Genomic DNA, 24,353 nt, shown 5'->3' on the forward strand with positions numbered 1-24,353 from the left:
CAAACAATGTAGCTTTCTCAGAGACAAATGGCCTGGGTTCTTTGGGGTTCCTTTTCCTTATGTACAAAATAAAGGAGATGGACTAGAAGTTTTCTAAGTTCCCATTAACCTCTAACTCTGTGGCTTGAGAAATGCCTTTTTAATAAAAGTGCCAAAGAAATGTGGAGTCACCATGCATGTCACCTTGGTGGGGGTGGAACAGAGTCCTGGATCCACTTCAAACCTTCAGCTGTGAAAACTATAAATGGGATCATGTTGATCAACTGAAGCAATGTATGTGAAAGTACTTTGAAAATAAAATCAAATACAAGAATCAGGGGTTGCTATTAGGAGACCTGCAAAGAGGGTCCTTCAGAAATTGTTTCCTAGCCTCTGGATTTTAGGTCTCCAATCAACTTAAAATATAGCTACGCAGAGATGCCACTCCCACCCCCCATCCAACTTCAGCAACTGCAGTGGAGTTAAAATTTGCCAAAGGAACAGCAAGACAATAGTAATTTGCTAATGGGAAAATCCATGCTTTTAAAATTAGCTAAGGAGAACAACTGCTGAAAATAAAGGCTTGATTTGAAAGACATTTTGGAAATCTGCATTGGCTTTGCAATACCAAATTAGGTTAGAAATTTTCATATTTAAAAAAATCTGAGACCTATTTTCTAGTAGATTCTGGTGGAGAACATTCTAGGCTAAATCCATGATACTTCATATTCATGTCTTAGTAGTGCTTCCAAGTTGCTATCCAAGCTTAGGAAAATGGCTGAATGTCTAAGGTTAAGCTCTCCCAGTTACAGTGTAGATTAATACTACATGCTCAAGGAGCTTTTGTACATTTCACTCCTAGTAGGTAAGTTAAAGGTAATTTATTAAAAACATTTGTAAAAGTATTTTAGGTATTTTAGATAAAAGTTATCATAATGTGGCCAAGGTACAACATCTGGCTTTTCACACCTGGTATGCCCTAAATGTTGTTTGTAAATAAAATCTTATAAATGAGTTAGACATATAAAATGCCTTTATAAAGTGAAGAATCCTTTTAAACCACTAAGTTGCCTTATCATGTTAGTCTATGTTATTAAAATCAAATTATCTAAAAGTACAGTCTACTTGCAGTTCTGTTTACATTAAACACCCAGGGCTATTCACAGAGGTTAGTGATAAGAGTTATTTTCATGGAAGTATGACACTTTAAAAGTATCAACCATGTCACTGATCCAGAACCTAATAGAAAACCTCTAACTTTAAGGAAAACATGTATTTCCCTGAAAATGTCAAAATATGGGGTATTAAAAAAGAATAAAGATTCATGCCTGGTATCCCAGTTTTTGTGGGCTGTCACCCAGGGAACACCCCTTAACCACCTTGCTTTGGTGGCCAACACAGCTTGCATTCCTGGATCCCATAGCAGTGCAACAATCAGAAATACCATTCTTGGCAGGCTAACACCACAAGAGCAATGTATGGACAGCAAACTGAGGCATTCCCCACCCAGTTTTTTGTGGGACCTCTTTGCTTGTCCTGGATTTTGGCTTAAGGGGAAGGCATCAAGATTGCACATATCTAGAAGCTACAGAGGTGCTTGCTAGGAATGTGGATCAGGGGATGCCATCTCTGTGCTCTCCCTACCTTGTTCCTGCTCACTAGTATTTCCCAGAAACAAACTTATGCATTTCTCTCACTCCCTGATTTTTGTGACTGTCACCTAGGGGAAACTTCCAGATTACCTGGCTTTGGGGGACAGTAGGGTTTATGCTTGTAGTCCCACAGAAGTGTATATATTATCATACTATAAAAGCTGCTCCCAGAGGGTCTGGCTTCCAATTAGCTGGAAGCTAAATGCTAACAGAGATCCTCTCCTTTAGGATACTGACAAGTCTTGGCATACCCTCAACAAGTGGGAGATATTTAAAATATGTGGACAATCAGAGGCTGGAGAGACAGCCAAGAGCTAGAACAGAGTTGAATAAGGTTCATCTCCTACACAAGGCCACTACTTCAAGACTAAGAGAGGCGGTTATTTCATTTAATGCATAAAAACCAACACAGAGTCAAGCAAAATGAAGAAACAGAGAAATATGTCCCAGACGAAAGAACAAGATAAAGCCTCAGAGGGAAAAAAAGCTTAAGAAAACAGAGAAAAGTAATTTATCTGACAAACAGTTCAAAGTAATGGTCATAAAGATGGTCACTGAACTACGGTGAAGAATGGATAAACCCAGTGAGAACTTCAACAGAAACAGAAAATATAAGAAAGTACTAAAACAAATAAACAAACAAAAAGTACCAAGCAGAAATCACAGAGCCAAAGAATACAATCATTGAACTGGAAAAATACACTAGAGAGGTTGAACAAGAGACTGGATGAATCAGAAGGAAGGATTAATGAACTAGAAAACAAGGTAGTAGAATTCACCTAATCAGAATAGGGGAAAAAAATTTGAAGATAGCTTAAGGGACTTATGACACATCAAGCTCACTAATATTTGTATTACAAAGTTCCCAGGAGGAGAAGAGAGAGAAAAAGAGGCAGAAAATTATTCAAAGAAATCATGTCTGTAAAATTCCCTAACCTGGGTAAGAAAACAGACATCCAGATCCAGGAAAACCAGAGCTTTTAAACAAGATAAACCCAAAAAGACCCACATCAAGAAATGTTGTAATTAAAATGTCAAAAGTTAAAAACAAGGAAAGAATTTTAAAACCAGCAGGAGAAAAACAACTTGTTACATACAAGGAACATCCATAAGATTATCAGCATATTTTTCAGCAGAAACTGTGCAGGCCAGAAGGGGATGACAAGATATATTTAAAATCCCGACAAAACCACAAATGAACAAACAAACAAACAAACAAACTTCCAACCCAAAATACTATACTCAGCAAAGATATCAATCCAAATTGTAGGAGAGAGAGAGTTTTCCAGACAGGCAAAAACTAAAGGCGTTTACCATCATTAACTTGACCTTATAAGAAAGGTTAAAAGGACTTCTTCAAACTGAAAAGAAAGAACACAAATTGGTAACATGAATATATATGAAGAATAACTTACAGGAAAGATAAATATATAGTACAGGTAATGGATTAATCTCTTATAAAGCTAGTATAAAAGTTAAAAGATCAAGGTAGTAAAATTAACTATAACTACAAAAATTAGTTAAGTGATACACAAGAAAAAATGTAAAATGTGACACCAAAAATAAACACAAAATATGGTGTGAAGGGGAGTAAAAATGTAGAACGTCAGAATGTGATCAAACTTATGTTGTCACCAACTTAAAATACAGTTATAGATATAAGTTTTTAATATGTAAGCCTCATGGTAACCACAAAGCAAAATCCTATTGTAGATACATGAAAGATAAAGAGAAAGGATTCTAAGCTACCACTAAACAAAATCACAAACCACAATGGAAGAGAGCAAGAGAAGAAGAAACTACAGAAAGTAACTATAAAACAGCTGGAAAGCAATTAACTAAATGGCAGGAAGCACATACTTATCAATAATTACTTTAAATGTAAATGAACTAAATTCTGAAATCAAAGGACATAGAATGGTAGAATGAATAATCATAAAAAATAATGAACAAAGAAACAAGACCCATCTATATGTTACCTACAGGAGATTCACTTCGCAGGTGAGAATGCACAGACTAAAAAGGAAGAGATGGAAAAGATATTCCATGCAAATGGAAACCAGAAGAAACCTAGGGTAGCAGTATCTCTATCAGGCAAAACAGGCTTTAAAACAAAGGCTGTAATAAGAAACAAAGAAGGGCATGTCATAATGATGAAGGGGTCAATCCAACAAGAGGATATGACATTTGTAAATATTTATGCACTCGACATAAGAGCTCCTAAATATATAAAACAAATATCAATAGACCTAAAGGGAGAAATATACAACAAAAAAGTAATAGTAGGGGCTGTAATATACTCCACTTACATCAATGGATAAATCATTCAGACAAAATCAATAAGGAAACATTGGCCTTAAGAAACATGTTAGACCAGATAGACTTAACAGATACATCCAGAACATTTCATCCAAAAGCAACAGAATATACATTCTTCTCAAGTGCCCATGGAACATTCTCCAGGATATATCATGTGTTAGGCCACAAAAATGTATATATTAAACAACATGCTACTGGGCAACCAATGTGTCAAAGAAGGAATCAAAGGAGAAATCAAAAATACCTTAAGACAAATTAAAATGGAAATACAATATACCAAAATTTATGGGATGCAGAAAGGCAGTTTTAAAAGGGATACTCATAGAAATAAGTGATTACTTCAAGAAACAAGAAAAAACAAAAACTCTATACCTCAAAGAACTAAAAAAAGAAGAACCAAAAAAGGCCAAAATTGGGAAAATAAAGGAAATAAAAAAGATCAGTGAGAAATAAATGAAGTTGAGAGTAATAGGACAATAGAACAGATCAATAAATTCAAGAGCTGTCCCTTGGAAAGATAAACAAAAGTGACAAAGCTTTAGCTAGAAAAAAGAAAGGATTCAAATAAATTCAGAAATGAAGAGAAGTTACAATTGATATCACATAAATACAAGGTATCATAAGAGACTACTATGAATAATTATACAGATTTGACAATCTACAAGAAAAAGAGAAATTACTAGAAACATATGACCTACCAAGACTGTATCATAAAGAAAGAGAAAATCTGAACAGATCAATTAGTAGTAAGTAGATAAATCAATAATCAGAACCCTACCAACAAACAAAAGTCTAGAACCAGGTAGTTTCACTGGGAAAGTCCACCAAATATTCAAAGAACTGATACCAATCCTTCTCAAACTCTTCCAAAGAATAGAAGAAAGAATGCTTTCAAATTCATTTTATGAGGCCAGCATTACCCCAATATCAGATCCAGATATCAGATCCAAGGATACCACAAGAAGAGAAAATACAGACCAATTTCTCTGAAGAACCAGAGATGCAAAAATCCTCAAAAAGTTTTAGCAAACCAAATTCAGCAATATAATAAAAGGAACATACACCACAATCGAGTGGGATTTATTAGGAGGATGCATGGATGAGTCAATATCCACAAATCAATCAATCTGATATACCACATTAATAAATAAACAATAAAACTCATACAACCATCTCAATAGATGCCGAAAAAGCTTTTGATAAAACTTAATATCCGTTTATGATAAAAACTCTCAACTAAGTGTGTAGAGAGGGAATGTAATTTGACGTAATAAGGGCCATATATGACAAGTTAATAGCTAAAATTATACTCACTGGTGAAAAGCTTAAAGGTTTTCTTCTAAGATCAGGAACAAGAAAGGGATGTGCACTCTCCCCACTTTTATTCAACATAGTACTGGAAGTCCTAGCTAGAGCTATTAGGCAAGATAAAGAAATAAAAGGGACTCAAATTGGTAAGGAAGAAATAAAATTGTCACTATTTGCAGATGACTTGATACTATATTGAAAACCTTAAAGACTCCACCAAAAAAAAAAAAACACAAACTTTTAGAATAAAATAATAGAGTTGCAGGATACAAAATCAACATATGAAAATCTATTACATTTCCATATACTAATAAAGAACTATCAGAAAGAAAAATTAAGAAAACAATCCCACTTACAACTGCATCAAAAAGAATAAAATATCTAGGAATAAACTTAACCAAGGAGGTGAAAGACCCATACAGAGAAAACTACAAGACATTAATAAAAGAAATTGAATACACACACAAAAAAGAAAAGATATTCTGTGCTCATGGATTGGAAAAATCAATATTGTTAAAATGTCCATACTACCCAAAACAAGCTAGAAACCCAGTGCAATTCCTATCAAAATTCTAGTGGCATTCTTCATAGAAATAGAACATGCAATCCTAAAATTTATATGGAACCACAAAAGACCCTGAGTAGCAAAAGCAATCTTGAGAAAGGAGAACAAAGCTGAAGGCATCATGCCCCTTGATTTCAAAGCTATAGTAATCAAAATCGTATAGTATGGTCACAAAAATACACACATAAATCAATGGAACAAAACAGCCCAGAAACAAATGCATGCCCATATGGTCAATTAATCTACAAAAGAGGAGGTGAGACTATATACTAGGGAAAAGGCAGTCTCTTCAATAAATGGTATGGGGAAAACTGAACAGCTACATGCAAAAGAATGGAACTGGATCACTGTCTCACACCATACACAAAAATAAACTCAAAATGGATTAAAGACCTAATGTAAGACACCAAACCATAAAACTCCTAAAAGAAAACATAGCCGGTAAACTCTTAGACATCAGTCTAAGCAATATATTTTTGGATCGGTCTCTTCAGGCAAGGGCAACAAAAGCAAAAATAAACAGTTGGGACTATATCAAACAAGGAAGCTTCTGCACAGTGAAGAAAACCATCAAAATATAAAAAGGCAGACTACAGAATGGGAGAAGTTACTTGCAAAGGATACTTCCAATCAGGAGTATCAATATCTAAAATATAAAAGAATTTATACAACTTAATCCCAAAAAACCTGATTAAAAATGGGGCATGGTGGGACCTGAATAGACATTTTTACATAAAAAATACACTGATGATCAACCAACACATGAAAAGATGCTCAACATCATTAATCATTAGGGAAATGCCAATCAAAAGCACAATGAGATATCAACTTGTAAATGTCGGAATGGCTATTATCAAAAAGACAAGAAATAACACATGTTGGCAAGGATGTAAAGAAAAGGGAACCCTTGTGCACTGTTGGTAGGAAGGTAAATTGGTACAGCCACGTGGAAAAACAGTATATAATTTCCTCAAAAACTTAAAAATAGAAATGCCATGACTCAGCAATTCGACTTTTGGGTATTTACCCAAAGAAAATAAAAACACTAACTCCAAAAGACTTATGTGCCTCCTCCCTCTGCCCCCACCATGATCACTGAAACCTTATTTATAATAGCCAAAATATGGAAACAACTTCAGTGCCCATTAATGTGTAATTGGATAAAGAAGATACATATATAATATATATTATTATTCACCCATAAATATAATATATATATATATTATTCACCCATAAAAATAATGAAATCTTACCATTTGTGACAACATGATAGGAACTTGAGGGCATTATGCTAAGTGAAATAAGTCAGAGAAAGACAAATACCATATGATTTCACTTATATGTGGAATCTGAAAAACACGCAAGTAAAAAACCAAGCCCATAGATACAGTGAGTAGACTTGTGGTTGCCAAAAGTGGAGGGGCATGGGGAAATGGGTGGAGGGGGTCAAAATTCTAGTTATAGAATAAGTAAGTCATGGGGTTGTACAGCATAGTGACTATAGCTAATAATACTGTACTGCATATTTGAAAGATACTAAGAGAGAAAATCTTAAAAATTCCTATCAGAAGAAAAAAGCACTTCTAACTATGTAAGGTGACAGATGTTAACTAGAATTATGGTGGTCATTACACAATGTATAAAAATGCCAAATCATTATATTGCAGACACAAGACTATAAAATGTTATATGTCAATATGCCTCAATTTAAAAATAATAAATAAATAAATAAATGAGAATGACCAGAGATCACAAACTGAGGTTTTTCAAAGTCACTTTCAATATCTATAATTTTTCTATGAAAAATAAAATGAATTTACTGTATAAACATTTATACTATTCAGATGTTTGTTTCCTGTTGCAGAAGAAACCATCAACAGAAAATACTTTCTATTTTTATCATCACTAACAGAACGGAAGGAGATTTAAAAATTAAGAGTTAATGGGATAGTATTTAGAAACATACATGCACACACACTTTTATTTTTCCTGATTTAACAAAGAAAATGCTCTAGGGGAACTGCAGACCTGATTAAAAAGTCTGGTAATCTTTCCCTCTTTGATTTTCTGGGGCACTTAGTGCCTACATGTATCATTTGGTGTGAGTGAATTGTCTTGTATCTTCTCATGCATGTATTTCTTGCCTACACAACAAGAAAATGAACTCTTGGAAGGAAGTTCCCTGTGATCCCGAGCCCTATGCCTTATACATAACCCAAGTGTCTTAATCACTAGCTGACATGAACATTTGCAGGGAGGAGCCTGGTGAGATACACTTAAAACCTTTATTCATTGATTTACAAAATGTACAATATTTACAAAGTTTAGGCATTCATCCCGTATTGACACAAATGCAATGGGGAGTCTGAAAATAAATAAGTGGCACATAGGTTAATGTACATATCACGGCTGTTTGCACTTAAAGCCGTCACCAACCGTGGGATTTAATGGAAAGTTTAATGTAGTAGAAAAGTTACACGGATGACCAGTCCTGGGCCTTCCACATGAATGGCCCTTCCTTGGCTCCTTGAGGCTGAGGATGGTGAGCAAACCACTTTCCTTCGAGAATGAAACACCAGCCATTGTGATAGGCACACGAGGTGCGCGTGGTCACATCTGTGTAGAGTTTGTAGTGATTCCCTCGGGTGGCAGATGAGTTTGCATCACTGGGGACCTGGTCCCTCACACCAGACAGGGAGGCTCTGGCATGGTCGCTTTCTCATTAAGAACCAACATTTGGCCTTTGTCTCTTACCCACATTGCATGCAGTACTTGGCAGTTATCAGTGGAGAGTGGCCATGTGCAAAAATGGTACTTGTAGATATGTACAACGTCAAGTTTCATTGTCTTAGAGCATTTACAGCAGTTAACCTGCCACCTCTTTTAGCAAGAGGAATGAACTAGGAAGCTGTACCCTCCACCCCTGGAAGAAAAAACACCATCTAGAGGACACACACAAATGGTGTCCTTTAGAAGCAGGACTGGGCAAACTCCACATGAGCAGATGGACATTCCTGTGGTCAGGTCTGGAAGTTTTCCTAGGGGTGGTAATTCCATCTTCCCCTCCCTCTTCAACCCCACCTCAACCTATAAGACCTAAATTGGAAGGAAAAGGCTTCCTTTTTTTAAGCTTCTTAGAGCCTTAGTACCTTCATCTGTAGTGTGAAAATACTAGTAATATTCCCTAGAGGGTGCTTGCAGGTTTTATATGAATATATATATATATATATATATATATATATATGCACTATATATGTATAGTGCTTAGCATAGTGCCTGCCACATAAAAGGTGCTTAGTAAGTGTCTTATTTTCTCTCCCTCTACTTCCCTCACCCCACTTACAAGCAATGTATTGATAAGCCTACCAAACTGATTTAAGGCCATTTGATGCAATTTAGATTACTTTATATCAGAGTTACCATTGTCAGTTTATATCTGGTAATCCCTGAGGGGGGTCTCATATTATAAGCCACACACATTTTCCTGTGTAGGGCAGATGGACCCCGACAATGATGGCTCCACCAAATTTCATGCAGATATACTCCATAACCCTGCAGAGAAACTCTTACCAGTGATGATCACCACCTGAATACTTCTGGGACAATACCATGGAAGAAACCATGAGCAAAAACCCTTAAGGCCAATGCATTCCTCTCACTCAAACATAAGTTAATTGTTTTTCAACACTGGTGCAAGTATTATAGATAACTTTGAAAAAACATATATCATAAGCTCTACCACTATTGAAAATAAGTATTCTCATTTGGTCATTTCATTCAGAATAAAGAATATTTTACAATATATTTAAGTTTCTAGTTATGCCATACAAAAATAAATATTGTATAAATGATTTACAAGGAAGAAGAACAAGTTGTAACTCAGGCCAAAAGTATAAGAAGGATGGCAAAAGTTTACCATCCACTTCAAAAGCAATCACCCAAATGAAAGAAAAATTCCCACTGGGTCTTCTTACTAGTCTCACCATCACCCGACTTGCCACCTATTTCTTGTCTTAGGATATTATGTCTTCTTTCCCTATCAATCTTGAGACAATGTGATGCAGAACCTTCTCCCTAAAGTCACTGGGGATTTGAAAGAGGAAGAACCCGGGAGTGCTCTCTGGCAATATGAAGTGCAGATAGGAGATCTGGCTAAGCCACTGACTGGGCCCTCATAGCGAACTTGGGTCAACCTCCACATATCTCTCTCCTTTCATTCTGAAATCCTATTTCTATTCTAGCTATGCCTGAATAGAACCCCAGGAGTGGAGAAAACCCCTTCCTGCTTTAGGACTCTTAGGATACCCTTTGGCCCAGGTAGAATTCAGGATCTCATAGAGCACAATGAGGTTCCAAATCAAGGCCAATCTCACCAATTATAATGAAAGGATACACAGCTACTTTGCGGATGCTAGTTCCATTAAGTTGGGAAAGATCCTTCTCCAGCTACCCCTCCCCCTATGCAACAAACTTATGATTGGTTTTTATTTCTTGCACAGAGCAGAGGGACTTTGATTCCCACCACTGGGAGAAGAATGTTGGGAAAATTAAGTTGGACAACTGCTTACTACTTTTCCAGAGATTCTGACTCAGTCAGAATCTCCAAGGAAATAGTCCATTCATTTCAGAATCAAAGTTTTACAATTCTAAAGCTATAAATAAATTCATGATTATATTTAAACCAGTGGTCCTTCACCTTTCTCCTGAAGAACACATATCTATGCATGTCTGTATAACATATTGTCTAACATCTCAGAGGATCCCAGGACTCCCTATGGATCATGCATGTATTACAAATTAAGAGCCTCAGATCTCAATAAATGCAGACTTATTTCCTGGAGTGAAAAGAAAGGTTTGTCGTATACGACTCAGGGTTTGTTTGGGGGCAGGTTGGCTTTGATGAGGTCTTGGGCTTGGAATGACTACAGTGAAGCAATGCTTGTTCCTCATGGTAGGTGGAAATGTTTGGCTATGAAGACATCTGTGAGTGTCATGTTTTCACATGTCTAACTATTGTCAAGCCAACGACTCATGCAATGACCATGGACCATGGAAATCTCCATGGACTGCTACTATACATGGCACCTTGGAGCTGCTATAATATGAGTCCCAACCACATCCACAAACAGGACACCATCACTGACATGAAGTGTGGGTGCCCATTTGTCTGATTTATGGGTGACGTTGTGGCAAATGTGGCATCAGTTTCATTTCGGGGGAGTGGCAAGTTACAGATATTTCCTTCACAACAGGAAGTGCAGACCTGAAAGAAAGGAAGAGAAACAGAAGGCTGATGAGAAGCTGGCAGATCTTGGAAGGAGGCAAGGATTTTTAGAAGGAACGGTCTCCCTCACAGTCAGACTGAAACGAGAACTACCTGTTCCACAAAAGAGGCACCAAACCTGCATTTAAGGAAGTGGGATGAAATTTCATCTGGAAGCAATGTGATCAACGTGGAAACCCTCTGGACTAAGCTTCAAGGAATACGAGTTCTGTTTTTGACATCCCACCAGGTGGTTATTACATGGTTCTACAACCTTTCTAGGTCTCAGCTTTTCCATCTGTGAAATAGGAATTATAATACCCTACTATCTCAAAGAAACCCCTTCTGACTACTTGAAGACACCATTTAGAGGGTAAACTTTCACTTGCCAAATTTCCACAGTGTAAGTGAAGTGAAAACAATCCAACTTAAAATTAACTATTTACTTTCATTAGAATTGTCTATATAACCACTGCCATTCTTGTGCATGAGTTAAAATTTGGAGGGTTTTCATTAATGGAATTATTCCTGCTTTATACTACCTTATTCGTAGACTGTAGGAAAGAAAGAAACCTAAAGGATTGTTGGCTGAAATTATTTGGGGCCATGGCTACACAAAGTACAGACCAGTAGCTTCAGCATCACCTGGGAGCCTCTTAGAAATGCAGAATCTCAAACCTCACTCCAAATTTAGTGAATCAGAATCCGCATTTTAACAAGATCCCCAACTGATCCGTATGCACAGTAGTACTCAAAAAATTCTCTGATGGTCAATATCCTATTTAGTCATTATCCTGCAAGGATCTGAGGCTGGTCACAGTTGACATGGGCTAGGAGGACATCTTGAGGAGGGAAACTGATAATCTTGAGGAGAGAAACTGAAGGTCGGAAGTGAGCCTGAATGCTGTCAGAATTACCAGCTCTGTGACTGAGCATATGATGTCACTTCTCTGATCTTTAAATTTTTCCATGGTAAACTAGCCAAAATAAAGCCTGAGAGCCTAGCTTGCTGGTGGTGGGGTGGAGAGTGAGATAAAACCCTTGGTTTACCTTTTACATTTCAAACCAGGATCAAGTCAGCAGATTATATTTTAAATCTGAATTCCTAGTGTATTTCACAAGTTTCTTGAAAATCAGGTGTCTTCTACTAAATGCTACTAAACATGGCATTCCAGAGTTTTGAGAGCAGAAGTTGCCTCTGAGCACCAGGAAGGCAGCCAGAAGGGGAGAAGCGAGCCAACTCCAAATAAAGGCGAAGGCCTGATATACCAGATTATATGTGGAGCCAGATCTGAACAGCCAGCAGGAAGAGTCAGGGGCATTCCCCATTCCAACCACAGTCAGGCTGCCTTCCTCTGGTCCTTCATATTCTTCTTCAAGGCTGCACTTGAAGTTCATTTAACACTCAGTGCTTCTGTATAGGCACCAGATGGGAGTAAACCCACAAGGAGATGGTTCTCTGATCACCTACTCAAATGATTCAGGACCCAAGGGATGCCTTCCCCCAGTCAGCATTCCAATGAAGACAGGAGCCTCACTTCACAGATAGTTGTCAAAGCTAAACTACTGTGGCCATCCTCAGCAGAATGAATTGTTGCTACGTCTGCATTACCATTGAGGACATAACACTTCCCTAATTCCTCATCCTTCTGGTGGCTTGATTACTTTCTTCTGAGTAAAGAAAGGGCTTACGGTAATTTTCAATACCCTCTTGGTGTTGTGTTTGAATAATTTATATGGGCTTTCCTATGCTCCGATATAAATTTATCCTCTTAGAGCAAACAGGAAAGGAGAATCTTCCCATCATTGGTATAAAGACCGTCAAAAGCCAGGCTATATCAGGGAGTGAGAATTTGCTCATGAGCACTGGTACACATCTGCAGCAGAGGAAGGCTGACTGTGCTGTACCCATCACTTGCTTTGTTGCCCAGACCTTGTGGCCTTCATGTTCAGAATCTCTGCAGCCAGTGGACAAGCACTCTTCCAGTGGGACGCAGCGTTTGGTGACAGAGATGCTGTTTCCTGTGACTTCCATTGTATGCTGAGTGTAGCAGTATCTGGTCTCTGTCAACAGAGAAAATATGTTTCAATTGAGATGGGAAATGTTAGCCCAACCTACCTGGAAGGGAAACAACTGGAGTGTCAACACTACAAGTCTTGAAGAGATTTAACAGCACATGAGACGGACACTGTGTTGAGTTTCTGTCCAATCCCAAAGATGTCCTTGGAGAGATGCACTTCTGCATGGTGGGAGGAGAGCCTTCTGAAGAACACTGGTCTCTCTGCCTGTCATCATCCCCATAAGTCAAGATATAATGGTGTCATTCTTTGTCTTTCAAAAAAATTTCCCCACTGTATTGATTTTTATTTTGGGGGATGAGAGGCTTAGAGTGATGATTAGGATGCGAGAGTCCGCAATTTTCAGGAAGATAAAGGGGTGAAAAAGTTCAATGAATACAGGTTAAAGAATAAAGAAGTTAGGCAGGTAACAATGGTCTTCAAGGAATTAAAAGGCTATAGCAGAAGCTGGGTGTGTGTGTTTTGTGTGTGTGTGTGTGTGTGTGTGTGTGCATGTGTGTTTTGGAAATAGCTATTCCCATGTAAGGGCTGAACAATTAAAAGTAGATTCATTGTATCTTGAGAAAATGACTTTATCCAAAAGAAAGAACTTCTTGACAATAAGTATAGCTGGATCCTAGAATTTAACCCCACAATGAAGGTGTGGAAATGAAGGAGAATCATTTCTCCCTAGTATGATTTCTAGGATGGCAGATGTAGATGGATCATGATGTAAGTTTCTAGACATCCCTCAAAGTCTTAGGAATCTAAAAACTTAAGATATTTCCCAAACTACCATGGAGAATTTTTCTACTTCTAATTTAAAGACCAAAGAAAAATGGCTTTGTCAAAGTAATTCTTTAAGGCCTCTAGGCAGTGTTCAGCTTTCTAAGCCTGGGATTTAGGAAAATGTTCCTGATCCACTTTCAGATTGAAAAAGAAAATGAATAATTCTTAAGAAATGTCACCGAGCTATTTTTCATCCATATCTTGGACTCAATTTTGCATGCTTTATACATTTTGGATATTTAGTGGCTAATGTGGAATTATGACCTTCTATGATGTTATTTATTAGGCAATAAAAATTCCCCCCACCAGATTCTGTCACAATTTTGGCAGCTTTGAACCAAAGTACTAAAGTCCAAAGAAAGAAGCTTAAGAATTTCAGGCCTTGAGAATGAGCTAATACAGACCACACTGACACATCTTGAGAGTTAGGAAAATTCAGGGTTTTTAACAATCTTCCCAAACACTCCCACCTGACAGGAACCTGAGTGACCTCTGACTGAGTCTTGCCAAGGACAGATTTTCTTGATGGGTACACTATTGGGGAGTGTGCCAGGGCTGGGTTTAGTCAATGCCCTCCCCGAAATGCTATCCCCACAGTGCACCCTGACCAGAATTTTGTCAGTGGGAATCAGGTCAAGGAGCCCTAGCTAGCTCAGGGTCCTGGGGAGCTCTTTGCGAGTGCAGTATGTAAGGCAACCCTATGAGCTCACAGGAAAGGTTGGAAGTTTTGTACCAGGCAATGATTCTCCCAAAGTCCTAAAATATTTTAAAATTGGAGTGACTGTTTTTTTGATGCCAAGGAGGTGGCATATCTCTGATTTTTTAAGCCTGTGACAGGTTTTAGCAAATGGAGACCAGTAGCCTGAGAGATTTACCACATTTCCCAAAGTGGACTAGTTGACCTCTTTGGTACCAGACTTGGACATTTAAGGTCATGACAAGTACACCTTTCCCACCCGGAGCACCTTCAGATGTTCATGAAACCATTAAAGACAGGAATGCCCTTATCTCCTGTCTCCTCTTCACGCAGACAACCAGGAGGAGCTGCCAGAGGTTTTATTGCTCCAAAGGTAAATCTGAGCAGATAAGATCAAGCATTTATGGAATAAGTAAACCACTACATGGTTTCAGTTTTGGAAACTGGGTTTGTCCCCCAAGCATTAAATTCTCCTGTCTTCAGTAAGCCCTGAATAAGAATTGATGAACTTGATATAACTACTTTTTGTTCTTATTTTTGTGTCCATAATAAACTCTCTTTTAATTTATTAATTGGAAATTTATTCCACTGCAGAGATAACTAATGAGCTTTTTTTTTTTTTCAGGGAAATATGCAAAAGCCCAGTACCTAATAAGCTAATTCTTGCCATCCTGGGGAGAGAAAAATGATCAGCAATGAGGCTAGATAAAAAATTTTCTTACACTTGCCATATCTAACCCGTGAAACAAAGATATTTTAAGAACACCCCATTACTTCTAGCAGCAGCTACCTTAGATCTGAAGCATTAATCCATTCTACTTCTTATCTTACAAAAACCCCTAGGTGAGTTATGAAATGTTAACATTAAAAAAAAAAAAAGCTTCTACAGTTAAATAAGTTTTGGAAATATTCAAATAAAATTGAACAGATTTCTTTAGAACACAACTTAGGAGAGCCTTGAATGTGTATGGTGATCTCCAAGGCGAGTGGGGGGGGGCACACAGGCAGCATTTCCCAAGCAAGATGAGGTGGACCACATGTGGCTTATCACGGGGCTGTAGGATTGATAAAAAAGGAGTTTCAGCCACAAAGCATTGCTCTCCGTATTCTGAATAATCCTTGGGTTAGTAATGAGGTTACAGGAGAATCAAGCCTGCTGATAACTTCACACTAAAAGGATTTCAAAGGCTTTTATCTAAAAGATAAAAGATGGATTTGAATTTCTACCAGGTTAGTTTCAGCCTCTAAAATCTCATATTCTGCAACTGCAAGGTATTCCCAGAGGTTGTGAAACAAAAGTCTTTCACTTTAAGACTCACAGGCAGGCAACTGAAAGCAGAACTGGGTATAAGAGGGCTTAATCAACTAGTAGAAAACACAAAATATATAATTTTTAATGAAATACACACACACACACACACACACACACACACACACACACACACACACACAGAAGTTCCATAACCTAGTTCTGAAATTTAAAAAAATGTTCAAAGCTAAAATGTAAATTACCAATTCCATTTTACCCACCAATATTCAGTTTCTAATAACAGAAGCTGTATTTAAACAAAATATACAGCAAATGATTTGAATTAAAAATAACCAACTCTTTGGTAAAAGACTTCCTCGCTACTCAGTTATTCCCTATGGGTCCACTAGTTTTGTTTTTTTTTTTTTTGTTTTTTTTTTTTTTTACAAACATATATAATGATTAAAGTGATGCCAGAGAACCACTCACCATGTGTGAGAAAATTAACGGGAGGAATATAACTTTAATCATAGCATTTCAAATTATATTGAAAAAAATAAAAGTCTAGTGGCAGCTGCCGGGCACTCCCAGCCTGATTCCTGACTGTGCCCTCAGCCCCTCACATCTGGCTCTGCTCCTCCCAGGCCCTCCTCTGCAATGACTGTTTGCCTAAGTGTCCCATTGTTTGCCCTTTTCCCATGTGTAACCCCAAAGGATCTACTTTGTATAATGTAGATTTTGGATCTACTGTGTATCCTCTGTGTGATTTCCCTGGGCTTCAGAGTTTTGTCTTCTAGACTTTCTCCTGCATCTCTGGTCTCTTTTTTTCCTATACTTTCCTTAACCTGAATGTTGATATTCTTCCATGTTCTGTTCTTGAACCTCTTCTCACTTAAGTGACTTCATTCAACCTCTGATGACATTATCTTCAGTCTGATACTCTCTCGCAAACTATAGAAGTAATCTCCAGCGATCTCCTGCACATGGCCAGCAGCACCTCACACCTCATGTATCTCAAACAAATCAAATTCCCCGTTTGTCTTGTTGTGTTTCTATCTTAGGAAGGGACTTCCTGAGATGTGGCACCTCCATCCTGGACTAGGAAATTCAGAATCAGCTCAGAATTCTCTTCCCAAGCTCTTCTTCAAGTCCCCTGAAATATCTCCATTATCCTTTTAATCTTTCTGTTCCATTTTCCATTTTCCCAGTGCAGGACCTCATCATTGCCTATCTTCTTTGTCTCTGACTTCTCTCCTTTCTAATGCAGATGCTGGATAATCACCAGATATATTACTGGAACCAAAGTCGGATAATGCCTCTCACTGCCTATGAGAGCCTAAGTCCAACCCTACCTGTTGAGGAGCCTCGGCTGCCTACTGCGAGGTTTATTTAGCCTACTGGAGTGGCCAGTAGGTGGTCCACTGTTTTCTCCCTGCTTCTAAAGCTGTGTCAAGAGTGTAAGAGTAACTTTGCTTCACTGCTAAAGGAACCGATTATATTTATAACTCACATCTTGAAACTCGCACTTCTTATTATTCAATATTCCCCTTGATTTAGGCCCAGACTACCTCATGATTGCTTGCTGGATATCTGAGACACGACGTTACAGGATACCTGGGTGGCTCAGTTGGTTGAGACACGACGTTACAGCTTTTGACCATTCTTCACAACAAAAAATTTCCCCCTATCTTCTGCTCCTGGAAACCTGTTCTTCAGGGTTCAATCTAAATGTGATGAATTCTGTGGAACCTTCCTTGATTTTCCTCCCAACCAGGTTCACAGACCTTCTTAGCTTCCTCATTTGGTACGTCTGGCTTTCCTTCTAATCAGTTTCTCAACATGAGCATAACTGAAGTTTGTTTTTTGTTTGTTTGTTTTTACTGACTGATTTTTTTAAATTGGTGTTTTATTATTTTGAGATAATTATAGATTCACATGAGCTTGTAAGAAATAATACAGAGGGACCCCTTCACACACTTTTCCCCAAATGGCAACATAATGCAAAATTATGGTACGGTGTCACAATCAGGATGTTGACATTGATACAGTCAAGATACAGAACATTTCTATCTCCACAAGGATCACTCATGTCAACTTTTCATTCTCACATCCTCATCCCACCTTCCTCCCACCGCTCCTTAATCCTTGGCAACTACTAATCTGTGCTCCATTTCTATAACTTTGTCCTTTTAAGAATGTTGTATAAATGAACTCATACAGTATGTAAACTTTTAGGATTAGGCATATTCACTCAGCCTTATTCGCTTGAAAGTTATCCAGATTGTTGTATCAACAGTTTACTAATTTTTATATTCCATGAGTAGTATTCCATGCCATGGACGTATCAAGGTTGGTTTAACCATTCACCCATTGAAAGGGTATCTAGGTTTGGGATATTATTAGTAAAGCTGCAATCAACACTTGTATTAAGGCTTTTGTGTGAACATAGGTTTTCATTTCTCTGGGATAAATGTTCAGCTGTGGAATTACTAGGTTATATGGTACGTGCCTGTTTAGTTGTTTAAGGAACTGCCATACTATTTTCAAGAGTAGCTGTGCCATTTTATACTCCCACCAGCAATATATACATGATGCAGTTTCTCCCAATTCTTACTGGCATTTGATGGTGTTCCTATTTTTCTTTTTTAAGTTTAGCCATTCTGATAGATATACAGTGATATCTCATGTTTTTAATTTGCATTTTCTTGATGGCTAATGATGTTGAACATGTGCTTATTTGCCATCTATTTATCTTCCTTGGTGAAATATTTATTCATGTTTTTTGTCCTTTTCTCATTTTGTTTTTTTACTATTATATTTTGAGAATTCTTTATATATTTTAGCCTTAGTCCTTTGTCAGATATTTGATTAGTAAATATTGTATGTCAGTTTCTTGTTTGTCTTTTTGTCCTCTTTATAGGGTCTTATGTAGAACAAAGGTTTTTAATTTTGATAAAGTCCTGTTTACCACTTTTTCCTTTTATAGATCACACACTTCTTATAGCAAGTCTAAGAACTCTTTGCCTACCCCTAGATTTCAGAGATTTTCTCCTGTGTTTTTTTCCTAAATGTCATATAGTTTTATATTTGGCATTTAAGTCTGTGATTAATTTTGAGTTAACTTTTGTAAAGGTTATTATACTTAGGTTAAGGTTCATTTTTTGCTCATGGATGTCCAAATTCTCCAGGACATTTGTTGAAAAGGCTCTTTCCTCTAGTGAATCAGATTTTATATCCTTGTCAAAAATAAGTTGGGCATATTTTTGAGAGTCTCTTTCTGAGATCTCTGTTTGTTCTATTGATCTGTGTTGCTATCCCTCTGATGATACTACTGTCTTGATTTCTGTAACTATATGAGAAATCTTGAAAGAGGGTAGATTGGTTCCTCTCACTTTATTTTTTTATCAAAATTATTTTAGCTATTCTAGTTTCTTATCTTTCCATATAAATTGTACAATAATCTTGTCTATAACTACAAACAATTTTGTTAGAATTTTGATAGGAATTGTGTAAAACCTGCATATAAGTTTGGAGAGAAATGACATCTTTACTATGTTGAGTTTTCAATTCATGAACATGGTATCTATTTACTTAAATTTTCTCTGAATTCCTTCATTAGCATTTATGATTTTAGCATACAAGTCTTTACGTGTTTTATTAGATTTACACTGAAGTATTTAATTCTTTTGAACAACTGTAAATGGTATATTTTTAAATCCAATGACCACATGTTAATTGATAGTATATATAAGTTGAATTTTGCCAAAATTGAATTTTATGTGTTAGTCTTAGTATCTTGTAATCTTGCTGAACTTATTAGTTCTAGGAGTTTTGTGTAGATTTGCTGGGATTTCCTACTTAGAAAATCATGTTGTCTGTGAGATGGGACGGTTTTATTTCTTCCTTTTCAATCTGCACACCTTTTATTTCTGTTTCTTGCTTTACTGCACTGGGTAGAACTTTCAGCATGATGTTGGATAAGAGTGGTGAAAGAGACATTCTTGCCTAGACCTTGATCTTACCAGAAAAGTATTTTGTCTTTCACTAGTAGGTATAATGTTTGCTACAGTTTTTTAAAATAAATATTTTTTATCAGGTTGAGGAAGTTTCTCATATGCTGTTTTTTTCTGAAAGTTTTTGAACATGAATGGTATTGAAGTTTGCCAAATGCTTTTTCTGCCTCAGTTGATATTAACATGTGACTTTATTATCTTTAGCCTGTTAATACTGTGGATTGTACTGATTGATTTTAAATATTGAACCAGCCCTGCATCCCTGAAATAAGTCACACTTGGTCAGGCTTATTTTTAAATATTGCTAAATTCTATTCGTTTAATATTATAGTAAGGATGTTTGAGACTATATTCATAAGGAATATTAGACTGCAGGTTTTTGTTGTTGTTATTGTTTTTGGTACTTAGTCTGGTTTTAGATTCAGGGTAATTATAGATTCTAGATAAACTGCACAACAGAGTACCTTAGATTAGGTGGCTTAAACAGCAGAAATTTATTTTCTCACAATTCTGGAGGCTGAAAGTCCAAGTTCAAGGTGTCAGCAGGGTTGATTTCTTCTGAGACCTCTCTCCTTGGCTCACAGATGGGCAACTTTCCATCTGTGAACATCTTTACATGTTCTTTCCTCTGTGTGTGTCTATGTCCTAATCTCCCCTTTATCACCGAACCTGATTTACCACTTTAAGGACCCTATCTTCAAACACAATCACATTCAGAAGTACTGGATGTTAGGACTTCACATGTGAATTTTGGGAGGACACAAGTGAGCTGCCTATAACAAGATCTTTGGTGGAAGAGATAGTAACCAAATTATCATGTAAGTTACATGTCATGTAACTTACAGTCATGTAGTAAGACTCTGGGCTGTTGAAAATAATCAATTTCTTAATCAAGGTGCTGCTTCCATAATGTGTTCAATTTGTGGAAATTCATCATGCTGTTCACTATTCTGTGTATGTTACATCTCAATTATAAGTTCAGTGAAATGGAAAGTGAAAGAAAAAAGAATCCAAAATAAAAGAAAATAGGCGTATGAAAAGAATGAGCTACAAACTGAGTCGCAGATAAGCTCCATTATTTAAAGTGTATCCCAATTAGAAATTATCACATGGTCTCTGATACCCAGATATCTGATTAATCTCTTGGCTTTCCTGGTCCTATCAATCACTTTCCACAGACCCCTAAAAGACACTCTTTTCTTTTCTTGCCCCAAGTAAAAAATTCTTCAAGGCAGAAATTAAAAATAAATGAATACTTACTAACTTCACTGAGTCATAACTGTTCTCCTTTACCCTACAGTTGACACCACCTGAAGAAACTGCCAAACAGATACTTTCCTGGTTTTTGTTTTTGTCTTGTCTTAAAAAAAAAAAAAAAAAATCATCCATACCTCTTAAGGACAGGTGACTTGTTGAGGAAACTCTTTTTTAAGGCAAATCACTGAAATTTAGAAAGCTATGTGCTTATTACCAGGCAAAAGGCAAAAAATGTGGTTGGGAAGTTATGTCAAAGTAATGAGGATAAAGAGGACCTTCCTGTGAACAGTAGTTAAAATAAAAGTGATAAGAAAGAAACATCAAACAGATGCTTCCTATCTGAGGCAATTATGTTAATAGAAAATACTTGGGCTAAACCACTGTGAAATGGAGCAGGTTAGATGAATCCAGGGTGTCAAAAGAAAACCCATCTTGTTTAGGCTATTAGAATGCGGGTTAAAAATTACTGGAAAAGTTCTAATTAAAGAATAGATCTGGGAATTAAAATGTCAGCTGAAATGAACTAGCTTGTACCTTCTTACCAAAAAACAATAAAATAAAATTACAATAGCCAGATGGAACTAAAACAATAGAAATCCATGTGGAAGCATCGATGAGCTACCAAGGCAGATGGGATTTGAAGAGCGATACCAGTGAAATGAACCACACGTTGAGTTGGGCCTGACATTCTACACCTGTTCTCCCCTCAAGGCACTTATGGACTCCAAAGTTGCACATGCAGAAGCTGAGAAACCAAGCAGAAAACACTGCGAAGGGGTAGAGAAGCTACACAGAACCTTGGTTACTCTCAAGGGAACTGGGAGGCATGAACAGAAAATCAGAGGCAGCAGGGTAGCCAGGAGAGAAGGGAAATGCAGAGAAGTTAGGCTGCAGTCTGAGTACAGAATTCTAAGGCTGGCGGTATTTACTTTCAGTGCCTTAAAAATATCATTCCATTAACTTCGAGCTTCTACTGTTTCTGTCAACACTAAGCATTGGCAGGGTTGTGCAGCAGCTGGCACTCTTAGGCACCGATGGGGAGAGCATACATTGGTCCAGTCAGTCTGGAAAACTGCCACACAGAATCCGGTAAGGCCAAAGCACACATACCACATGCCCAGCAACCCCCAACCTGGGCTAGACCTAGCAGAAATGAAGACATACATGTACCAAAACGCATGTACAAGAATGCTCACGACAGTCAAAACCTGGAGACAATCCAAAAGTCCATCAAGAGTGGAATGGAGGGGCGCCTGGGTGGCTCAGTGGGTTAAGCCGCTGCCTTCGGCTCAGGTCATGATCTCAGAGTCCTGGGATCGAGCCCCGCATCGGGCTCTCTGCTCAGCGGGGAGCCTGCTTCCTCCTCTCTCTCTGCCTGCCTCTCTGCCTGCTTGTGATCTCTCTGTCTAATAAATAAATAAAATATTAAAAAAAAAAAAAAGAGTGGAATGGATGGGGGCACCTGGGTGGCTTAGTGGGTTAAAGCCCCTGCCTTTGGCTCAGGTCATAATCCCAGGGTCCTGGGATCAAGCCTCACATCGGGCTCTCTGCTCAGCAGGGAGCCTGCTTCCCCTCCTTCTCTCTCTGCCTGCCTCTCTGCCTACTTGTGATCTCTGTCTGTCAAATAAATAAATAAAAATATTAAAAAAAAAAAGAGTGGAATGGATGAGTTTCAGTACATACACATCCATGAGACTAACTCTGTGGCTCAAATACATGGATGAGAGTCATATAGATTGTATGTATGTATTTCTCTCACATAGAAAATGTGACAAAGAAAGGAATACATTCTGTGATTCCACTTATATACAGCTCAGTGATAGTAGTCACAATTGTGTTACCTCCGGGAGATGGGATGTAGTGACTGGGGGACCCTAGTGGCCTTCTGAAGTTCTGTTACTTAACATGGGTGACAGACACACAGCCTGTTCACTTGGTAAAATTTCAAAGAGCTCAGCACCTGTGATCTATACATTTTCTGGCATGAATGTTACACTTTAAATTTAAAATTTCTACTTTAAAAAAAGGAAGTCTAAGACTTCCATTTAGCAATATGACAAGATAGGTTGCCTAAATACCACTTCATTACACAGAAGCCAGGAATGTCGGATAACATAGCCAATACCGTCTGTAGACATACAAATGAACTCTGCTGAACTTAAGAGAAATTCTAAGGGCCAACGCTCGGTTCTGAGTTCTCTACCCAGGATAGAGGTGGGGGCTGGGAGATGTTAATAGGCCATAAGAAGATGTGAAGCCTGGGGTCGTGATGGGGTTTAGAGCTAGAATAAAGACCCCTTTAGAATGGTAGAAACCTTAAAGGGCTATATCCTAACATTGCCTAAAAGAGAGAAAAAGAATCCACCATAGGTGAAGTAACACAGAAAGGCTGTCTATCTCAGCCTGGGTTCCATCTGAAAGAAGTCAATGATAAAGAAGTCTTTCCTGGGCGCCTGGGTGGCTCAGTGGGTTAAAGCCTCTGCCTTCAGCTAAGGTCATGGTCTCAGGGTCCTGGGATCGAGCCCCATATCGGGCTCTCTGTTCAGCGGGGAGCCTGCTTCCCCCTTTCTCTCTGCCTGCCTCTCTGCCTACTTGTGATCTCTCTCTGTCAAATAAATAAATAAAGTCTTTAAAAAAAAAAAAGTCTTTCCTGAAAATTTGTAACCATGGAGCTTGTCTTCAGTTATGCTGTGGACCACAGGTATATTTCCTGCTTACACCAGGTAATGCATATAAAAAGAGTCACTCAGTGTCATGCCCAGCTTTTTCTTCACTTCCACAGAAAAACCATGAGCAGCGTAGAAGCTTGCCCCTAAAGGATATGTGTTCCTCCATCTCAATATTTCTGATTTTGCATTGGTGGTAATTTCAAGTAAAGATTTCACCTTAAAGGGAGGCATTGGCTCTTCATATTCAAGAAGAAACCTAAGGGCCTTTGGTGCTTAGACATCCTCTAAAGAATGTGCCTTTTTGAAAACAGTCATGTTTTTGATTTGACATTCAATTCCATAGACTCTTAATAAACACCAAGACAGCCCCTCTCTCAAAGAGTTTTTAACCTTGCACACAGGCAAAACCTTTGGATCTGAATGCATACCATTAACTCTTGTTTTCTTTCGCCAGTTCCTTTAACTGGTCCCTCATATAATATGGTTTCAAGATTCTTTCCAACTCTAGTTATTGCCCAGGAAGTGCTCAGAGACC

The 24,353-nt window shown here is 37.8% G+C and overlaps 1 protein-coding gene across 5 annotated transcripts in view; it reads right to left on the reverse strand.

Moving 5' to 3' along the window:
- Positions 1 to 8,026: 8,026 nt before the first annotated feature.
- LYPD6 (LY6/PLAUR domain containing 6) overlaps positions 8,027 to 24,353 on the reverse strand; it is a 123,587-nt gene continuing 107,260 nt past the window's right edge. For all 5 annotated transcript variants that reach the window (XM_047722810.1, XM_047722807.1, XM_047722808.1 and 2 more), the window contains 2 exons: positions 13,020 to 13,150; positions 8,027 to 11,086 (listed from right to left, as the gene is read on the reverse strand). In XM_047722810.1, coding sequence (XP_047578766.1) covers positions 10,919 to 11,086; positions 13,020 to 13,150 — 299 coding nt within the window. In that variant the 3' untranslated portion in view covers positions 8,027 to 10,918. The remainder of the gene's footprint in view (positions 11,087 to 13,019; positions 13,151 to 24,353) is intronic.

Source organism: Lutra lutra, chromosome 3 (assembly GCF_902655055.1).
Source record: "Lutra lutra chromosome 3, mLutLut1.2, whole genome shotgun sequence".
Classification (NCBI taxonomy): Eukaryota; Metazoa; Chordata; class Mammalia; order Carnivora; family Mustelidae; genus Lutra; species Lutra lutra.